General features: G+C 41.1%; 1 protein-coding gene across 1 annotated transcript; it reads left to right on the top strand.

The window, feature by feature from the left end:
• Positions 1-5,948: 5,948 nt before the first annotated feature.
• Positions 5,949-9,567, top strand: LOC121184649 (putative ubiquitin carboxyl-terminal hydrolase 50). The gene is made up of 8 exons (XM_041042452.1): positions 5,949-6,428; positions 6,778-6,790; positions 6,886-7,036; positions 7,127-7,322; positions 7,443-7,667; positions 7,829-7,971; positions 8,982-9,117; positions 9,379-9,567. Exons 1-8 carry the CDS (start codon positions 5,949-5,951, stop codon positions 9,565-9,567), a joined length of 1,533 nt encoding a protein of 510 aa, XP_040898386.1.
• Positions 9,568-9,711: the final 144 nt, after the last annotated feature.

The following is a 9,711-nucleotide window of genomic DNA, read 5'->3' as shown; positions in this document are numbered from 1 at the left end:
AAAAGATATATAATCTCAGCAAAGCTTTATCCACAACATAATGTCTTGTATTACCATTTTATTGTTTATTTTATATTTTTTAATATGTATGAGCAGGACTCATGCTAACTGAATAATAATAAAGTAAACCGAACTGATGATTTACATGATTTAAAACAAAAATATATACATAACATAACATTTGAGGCTTCCAGATGGATACAGATGGTTAAAAAAACATCAAGAATCACTGTACTGTACTCATATGGCTATCAGGAAATGGCTTCAGGTCTGGATGTACAGTACCAGTCAAAAGTTTGGACACGCCTTCTCATTCAGTGGTTTTTCTTTATTTTTATTACTTTCTACATTGTAGATTCATACAGAAGACATCAAAACTATGAAGGAACACATAAGGAATTATGTAGTTAACAAAAAAGTGCTAAACCAACCAGAATATGTTCTATATTTTAGGTTCTTCAAAGTAGCCACCTTTTCTTTGATGACAGCTTTGCACACTCTTAGGCTGAGCTGATCTGAAAAAAAAAAAAAAAAAAAGCTTCACAAGAAAGCCTGCACACATTTCCACCTCAATAACAATTCCTTGTGTTCTCCAAAACAAAGTTGACCTTTTTCAGAACATGGACATTTTCACTGTACGGTTTCACTCAAAAATACAAAGTCATTTCAGTTTCAGAGAACAGAAGAGGAAGGCAGCTGATGTATATCTAGATTTTAAAAAAAGACTCAAGCAATCATGTACAGGGCTGTGTATTATCTGGCAGAAATGATGAATTTTTCCACAGAACCCCCGGGACACACCACAGCTATAATTAGAAATGCAGCTTCACACAAGACAATTTGTTCCTCTTGAAAAAAAAAAAAAAAACATGAAAAAACAAGTTTGTGTGTGTGTGTGTGTATTGTCTGTATTTGTGAGAATTACTAAACCTACCACAGAGCAGGGAAGTGAACGACATCAGCACTGGTGGTGTACTGCAAAATTCAGTGACTCAGTGTTCTTGCTGATTCTTCAAAATGAAATTTGAATTTACCAAGGGCACAAATAACTACTTGCATGCTTCATGCATATAATGAATGGTTGTAGAAGAAATAATTCACTTACTAAGTATGTGGCCATGTGGCCAAGGTAAGACTGAGTGCGACAAGATGTCATTATAAGCAATCCCTGCAGTGAGTTATTAGGTACCTGTATGAACAACTGAATCAGGTTTGTTGAAATTACTTATTTATTTTGGTCATTAAGAGATCACTTTTTGATGCATTTCATGTATAAATGGTGTATACATGTAAAAACATATCTTAAGCTAAGAGGCTTTAGCTCTCTGACTCAGTATCTCCTGAAGTTTCAGTCTATTTAATTGGAAATTGTATTAAAAACTTTTCTCACCATAGAGTGAAAGGTAGTTGGAGATCTTAGACTGAGATGAAATCAAGATTAAACTGTTACTAAATCTGCATTTGGCGAATGAAATGGTTTGTAGGTTTATCCATCTTTCTTGCCTTTGTCCATCTATTTTCCAGAGAACAGAAGCAACTTTTTAAAAAAAACTCAGTGTGTAGGGACTGTAGCATCTGAGGCCTGTGTTTTCTGACTCATCAATCACAAGTAGTCTTGCAAACAAAGCATCAAAACAGCTCAGGTGCTGAAATAATGTTTTCAGGAGATGATGTGAGTGGAGTTATACAGCAAAATGTCGCCTACATACATATTTCTTGAGACTCCCACATGAAATAAAATCATCAGCTTTGTATTTTCTTATTCATTGTGTGGGTACCATGAACTGGCCACTTCACAGTAGAGCACATCCTGTAACAATGAATACTGGATTATGTTTTCTGTGTGTAAATGAATAGAAAGTGCAGAAAGCTCAAAGGGCATAGTGAAGGAGGGAAGATGTCCTTTGATATTAATGGAATAACATATTCTGAGCTTGAAAGTGGATCTGATTTATGCAAGAGAGCTTCCAGAGCCCTTGAGGTAATTATGTGATTCTTCCACCCCCAATGACAGAAGGAGGGGTATTATCATGATGCCCTGCTGCTGCATATACATATACAGCTGATTCGCTGGGAAAAACATTTACCAAATACTGCTACTGAGACACTCCTCCTGTTTGTTCAACTACTTTTCCAGTCCCACTTGTACATGACAGAAATGGACAGTGGATGCTCAAATTTTAATTTTTGTTATGAGTGAAAATTCTGTTTTTTTGGTTAGAAAGGATTCTTTAATTAAACACCAGTATCTTTACTATTAGAGTCACTTTCTGTCTACCTTGTTTGCAGACATGTTCTTTTGGAGGTTACAGGTAAAATGCCAAGTGAACGTTAGACTAATGATGGCAGTAGCGGGATTGTTGTGACATTAACATGGGTACTTTGGTAACAAATAGCTTGGAAAATTGCAGTTGTGCTGAAGCCATGATGAAGTCTGCAAACAGATATTTCCATATTTAGATCAAATTTGCAGAAGGAAAAAATATGTTTTGTCAAAGCACTGAATTTTGTCTGAATAGTTTTGCTGAAAGTCACCAGACGTTACATGTTGAACCGATTTACAGTCCATGTAAGGAGCTTTGTGAAAAAAGAACACTACTGTCCCTAAAGATAATCCAACTGAAAACAGGAAATTCAAACTCAGCTTAACATCTGCGCCTCTAGACCTACGGTTCTAGACTAATACTGGCCAATCGATTGATAAGAAAAGCAGCAGTAGCAGCTGTTTAGACCACTGGTACAAACTGCACCCAAGTGAGGGGCTTCTAGACCAAATGCAGACATGCTGATGTATGCCATCTACAGGCAAGCAAAGTAATAGAATGGTGACACTTGTGCCAATTCAATGAGTGTGGGGGGCAATGCACTTATTGTTTTGTTTTTTTGTTACTGCCATTTGTGTACGTGAGCATTTGAGGATTTATATGTTAAATTTTAAACCTGCAAATGTTTGTTTAACTGGAACATTTTCCAGTGAAAGCAGGGACAATGCAGAGACGACGCCTCCGGTACAGTCATCCGGCACGACTGTCGACGTGGTCCTGTCCTGGAGAGGAGAGAAGGCGGGGTCCTGACTAGATATGGCACATGGCTTGGTGGTTTATTATAAGGATTATACATTGAGCAATCTATGACTCTTTGTTAATGATTTACTGAAATTCATTCCTGCAGACTTTTTGGTTTATGATTCATGTAAGGTGAAAAACTTTTTAATGACTTACCGGCAACTGTAACTGTAGTCTTGATAGTAGTCTTACTGTGTGGAAAACCCATTAGTATTTACAAATGGATAAACAACATTTTTGCCATCAAGCTGTGGTAGCATTAATTTTCTTTGCCTGTAGGAAGCGACATCATCACATCTAAATCCACAGGTCTAAAGTGCTGCTGCTATTACTTTCCTTTCCTGTAGCTGAAGCACGCTGTCTCATGCAGAGCTGATCTGACAGTGACTTAACAGCTCCCACTTGTGAGGAATCCTGGAAATATGAACTGATGATAGAGAGACTCCTGTGGTAAAAGATGTACCTCCAGTTCTTGGCCTGACCTGCTTAGACTGATACATCTGGGTGAGAGAGCGATGAATTGCATTTGCCTTTCCTTCATTACCACCACTGATATGGCCTTGAGCGAGGTGCTTAACCTTCGACAGCTCCATTAATGCTGCTCACGGCCCGACAGATCAAGCTGTGGTTGCACTAGGCAGCTTCCAGGACTGAATGTGTGCAGATCCACAAACTGAAGGTGTCTATGGGGTGTCAAGAATGAAAGACAGCAGACAGCACTGCCTGAAACCAAGTTATGAAGCTGGATGAATGAGGGAAAATAGGAGTTGAGCTGTTGAATTGTTTCATGACTTTCGTCCACATTTCCAAAATGACCTGTTTTTCTTTTTAATAGCAAATTATCTTGCTTGTGCCAAAGGAAACTACTAAATTAGTTTTAAAAGTTTAAGGTTTTTTTGCTTAATTTTCCATTAATCTTATGGACAAATACGATATGTCTGTATTACACTTTTATTTGCACGCATATACTGAGAGTTCCAATGCTGTTTCTGAATTGGTGACGGTGAATTGGTGAAGGAACTACCCTTTTATTTACATTTAGATCTCAAATTGTGCAGATTTAGCAAGAAGCTCAAAAGTCGTAGGCCACCCCAACAGCAAGACACGCCAGCACACCAATGGAACGGGCAATTCAACACAGTCTGCACAGGTGACGCCGGGACAGAAATCACTCACCCTCAACTACAAAGACTCAGTTACAACTCCTGACACTGACACATTTGCCTTGGTCCTGCATTCCAAAAAAAAAAAAAAAAAACACATTTGCCAGTGCTCATGGTTGGGGATCACAGTGCTCATGTCCATGTTGCTGCACTAGCGGCTCTCACTGGCTGGTCAAAACAACTGCATGGAGTAAAGTGGCATTTGGGAGACAGCACAAGCTCAGCGTAACGTTTGACAGCATGACAGCATAGATCAACAGTGACAACTGCAGTGAGAGGAGTGTGGAACAAGAGCACTGCCTAGAAATAAATGGGTAAAATAAAAATACTAAATACTAAAAGAAAGGACAAAGGAATGGATTGTTGTTGCTAAAGTTTGTCACAGGTACAGGAGATGTACTTCTTATATAAACTTACAAATCTGCATCTAAAAATCATTCTACAAAGACACATCCAGTGGAGTGTAGGAAAGATTGTTGAGACATCAAATAATGGCTGATAGTCACTGATAACAAACATTCTCCTTTCTTCACCTTTGTTTCTAAATGAGGACAAAATGACGTCAAGATAGCTGCACTGCGGTCAAAGTGTTGTGTTTATAGGTTGCCACGACACTGTTGTCTGGCTACAGTGAATCCCTGGTGATTTACTTCAACAGTAGATTCTCACGAGTGTTAGTATGTATTTCACCTGAGAGCAGATCAACGCACGCACACACCCATACGTGTACAGTACACACAGTTTGTCAGACACCCTATAGGATGAGAGAAACACCTTGAGTTCACCGTGTTCTGTGACTGGTTATCTTCGCCGTTTGTCGTCAAACCAAACGGGCATCAGGGAGGTCTCAGAGGTCTCTGTTGAGTGAGAAACCATCACATTTTTGAGATGACTTTTTCTTAGACTAAGCAGAAAGGCAAAAATGAAGGCAAAGGCTTTGTCAGTGAAGGAGTGCACCTGGATGTCAGAGGACTGCCACCCAGTGGATGAGCTGCATAGAGATACCCAGAGGGACAGTATTTGTTTACCAAATATCTTCAAGTCCAAAAAAGTGAAGCCATTCACCAGGATTCAGAGCGGCCCCACTTACCAGGTTTACTATACCGCCAGAGAGCTTCTGCTGGAGGTGCTGGACAGGGGAGCTGTACGGGAGCTGATCAGGAGAGCTGCTGGTGTGAAGGCAGGAGCTAACCGTCCGTCATACAGCCAGAGCAGAGAGCAGAGCGCAGATCTCTCTGAAGAGGAGTATGCCGAGGCGTTAACGTGGTTCTCTGTTGTCCTACAGAGCGGTCTGTCTGCAGGAGACAACAGCAGCTTTGGCTCTGAGCTGACCCTAAAGCTGGATGGATGGCAGGGTGTCCTGAAAAGAAACAGTTTCCAGACCAACCTCCTGTCTCTGACCAGACTGGAGGATGGAGACAAGTTGGAAGCCCTCTCTGCCTTCTGTAGCCACTTAACCAGGCGCTACCAGGTCTTATACACACCTGGTCAGAACCTGGCTGTGAAGAAATACCAACTTAACTACCAGCTGGGTCCTTGCCCTCTCCAACTTGCCCTCCTCTGTGACTTGAGCTCAGGGTTCATCTGTAACATGTATCTGTACTGTCCAGAGCAGCTCCAGAGGCGGAGTAGGAAACCTGTAATTGAGCAGGTGGTTGAACGCCTGCTGAGACCTTTCTGCAGCCACAGACACCTGGTCCAGCTGGACAGCTCTGCTTGGATGGATGGCAGACTCACAGACATCTTCTCTGGCTTCGGGGTCAATATTAATTTTGTTCCCACAGTAAAAAGACCAGTCATGGACCAGATATCATCTTCATCTCCACCAGTCACGCAACATCAACACCAACAAACATCTGAGGACTCAACGTCTAAATTTGTAGCCCACCTGCAGGGTTGGACCGGACCTGCTCTGTTTCCTCTGTCAGACCTGAAAGGATCAGAGCTTGATGTGTTTCTCCCAGGCCTCTGGGTGACGCTACACGTGATCTGCATTAACACATTTGTGCTCCACACTCTGCAGAGCCAGGGCTCAGGCAGGCAGGTCCACCTGACAGAGTTCACCAGGACTCTGGCCTCTCAGCTGACCGTGGACAGCAGTGTCACTGTGCCTGTTTTGCCACGGCTAAACAGCAGTTCATACCAAGAGACAAGCTTACCAAATGTTTCTAAGCAAAGGTTAGTTACTGTGTCTTATGGTGTTTCAATTTTAGTTAATAATTGCCTAACTTATTAATGATTAATATGCCGATTATTCTTTCAATAATTTGATTGTTCACTTAGTGTCATCCTCAGATTTCTTGATTTGCTTGGCCAGCAGTCCAAAACACACATATATTAACGTTACATTAATTTAAAACAGAAAATCTACACATTTGAAAAGCCAGAGTTTCAGAAATTACTTCAAACTTTTAATTAGCAAAATTGTTTTTGATTAATTTTCTGCTGATGAACCAAACAACTAAACTATTCAGCCACAGAAAACGTATTTAAGGTTTTTAATGTTGTGACTATGTTAAAATTACGATGCATTGTGCAAGACTGCACAGGAATACAGAGATAGTTACGTGTTCTGTTCTGTCACTGCTCTTATAGGCCAAACACTATCAGCTGTGGTCAGGTGATGGAAAATGAGAAAAAAGGGTGCAGCTCTGAAGTGAAGCTGCAGGGGTGGAACACACCAGGAGTGTGTGGTTTGGACAACTCCGGAAACTCCTGCTACTTAAATGCTGTGTTACAGTGTCTGTGTTCCACTGTGCCCCTTGTGGAGCACCTCCTTAATCAGGACACTCGCAAAGAGCTGGCAAAGTAAGACCACTCACCATCTCCCTTTCTGACTCACTTGAATGTCGACAGTCAAACAGTGTTTTCCCACTGTTTTAACCTCTGTTCATGCAGGTCTAAGTGCCGGGTGGCAGAGGTGTTTGTCCGCCTGCTGGAGGAGATGTGGCTGGGAAGAAACTCCAGTTGTGCCCCTGTGGAGGCCAGGTCTGTGCTGTGCTCCATCCTCCCTCAGTTCAACAACAACTCCCAACAAGACGCCCAGGAACTGCTGCTCTTTCTCCTTAATGCACTCCATGACAACCTCAAAAAGGTCCAGAGATCCCTACCTCATCTGCACTGTCACTCACCATGTACCTCTCTGTGGAAAATCCCCACGGAAACTACAGAAAGAGTAAATCTGTGTGTTTGTGTCTGTGTGTGCATTTAAAAGGTTGCAAAGCGCCAGATGCGTTCCTCAATACGACAGCCGAGACAAAACCAAAATAGAAACTGTGCCACTGCAGCGGGAGACTCAACCATTGTCTCACATCTGTTTGAGGGCCAGCTGAGCTACATGATCCTCTGCATGCACTGCAATCACCAGGCACACAGCACACAGACCTTCACTGTACTGTCCTTACCGATTCCAACAGACATCATTAAGTGCTCTATTCAGGTACCTTTTAACAGCTGCAGGTGGTGCAAAATTACCTTTTAGCTCCTTTTACCTTTTACTCTCATCGCCCAGACTTTACGGATGTCATGTTTTGAATATTGGTGGTCTTGGCTTTATTGTTCTCTGCTTTCTCATCTTTATTCTGTCTCCATGTTGAGCAGGATTGCCTGTCGCTCTTCTTCGAGCAGACCCTCCTGACCGGGGGAGAGCAGATGCTCTGTTCAGTATGTGGTCTGAAGAGAGAAACGGCAGTCCTGACTTGTTTGGACAAGCCACCCGAGATCCTCCTGCTGCACCTGAAACGGTGGGTAGAAACAAAATATCATCTGTTAGGGTGACACTATACTGTGAGGCTAAATGTTGAATTGATGAATCCTTAGTTATTGCAAATGAATGGATGAGATATAAATCTTTTAACATCACCGATAAAACAATCTCACCTAAAAGTCCACTTAGCAGCTGGTCTGGGGCTTTCAAACATGTCACATGATCTTCATAAGCAGATGAATGTTGCCCGGTTGCCATGCAGATGTTCAGATCTCTGTTTTTTTGTTTTTTTTTTCAGGGCAGTTTAAGACTGTTTAGTCCACGTTGGTTTAAAAGTTTAGTTTCAAAGATCATTCTTGACCTAGTAAACAGCAGTTAACAGAGCCATCCAGTTGAATCTTCACTCAATGAATGATTTGCAGTGTTGTATGATAATTAACATGTCATTGGATTAGCTGTGAACTCGAGCGCCTTGATCAGTCACAACAGAAACAACAGTTCATGAATCTTTTCTTCTTGCACGAAGTCTAAATCTGCTAGAGAGATTCTGCTCTGCAGTGATAAATTTATATTTTTCCTGTAAAATAATCTGAATTTGGCCATTTTTTATGCACTTCGGAAAAGTTTCATGACAGCATAATGGAAGCATGGATGTTTATAAGAACAATAAATAGATAAATTAAAAACATTAAGTATCAGTTCTGTCAGAAATCATCTTGTCAGGAGAGAACTGCTAGAGTTAAGAGACAGACAATGAATAAATACCCTCAATATTTTAAATAATGGACACCTTAACTGTGAGTTCAAGTGATATTTAGATACTTAAAGTGCTTTTAGTACATATCAATATCGAGTAACAGAACTTCATGATATAATGACGTGTATATGAACACTTTAACTCAACAAGAGTCATGCATTCCTTATGCACTAATGAGTTATGTATTCTATTATGAAAAGCTACAGTGTCTAAATACCCTGGAGATACTTGAGAGCTAATGCTGTGGTATTATTATCTTACAATTAATCTGATCTTTATCTCCTCTGCAGGTTTGGTTGTAAGGGGAAGAACCAGGTGAAACTAAGGACAAATGTTGTGTTCTCCATGAAGCTCGACCTCACCCCATTTCTATCCACCTCAGTACAGAACACCTCATATTCTTCATACCGCCTATATGCTGTTGTGGTGAGATAACACACACAAATATATTTGGAACCCTACTTCCTACATTAATTTTTCACAGGACAGTCTTGATTTTTTTCTATATAGTGACTACACACAAATGGAAAATGGAGTGTGAGGCACTCGTTAAAATAATAGCAATTTATAATATTTGTATGAAACTACACATTGCAAAGCAACTGGGTTTTGACTTTTTGACAGTCTGTGTCTTTTCTGTCTGTTTGGGGAATTCATCTTATGCAAATGAACCCTTTTCTTCTCTAGAACCATGCAGGTCACCTGAACATGGGTCACTACACAGCTCTGTGCCACAACGTCCTGACGAGGACCTGGCACTGTTTTGACGACTCGGCTGTCAGAGAAGTTCAGGACAGCTTTGTGCAATCACCAAATGCGTACTTGCTGCTCTACAGTCGCAGGCCTTTCCAAAAGCCAAAGATCCATGGACTCTGAGCTCCGGGCCAAATCCATTAGGGGACTTTTCAACTCCCTGTCCATTTGTCCTTATCATCTTGCCCATCTTAAGTAATGCAGATTTAAACTATCTTTGAGTCTGCTCCTCATCAGTGGACCCAATCTCCATGTCTGTACTTCAAA

This window comes from Toxotes jaculatrix, chromosome 1, assembly GCF_017976425.1.
Source record: "Toxotes jaculatrix isolate fToxJac2 chromosome 1, fToxJac2.pri, whole genome shotgun sequence".
Classification (NCBI taxonomy): Eukaryota; Metazoa; Chordata; class Actinopteri; family Toxotidae; genus Toxotes; species Toxotes jaculatrix.
The sequence above is the reverse complement of the archived record's forward strand: the minus strand, read 5'-3'. Positions and strand labels throughout refer to the sequence as shown.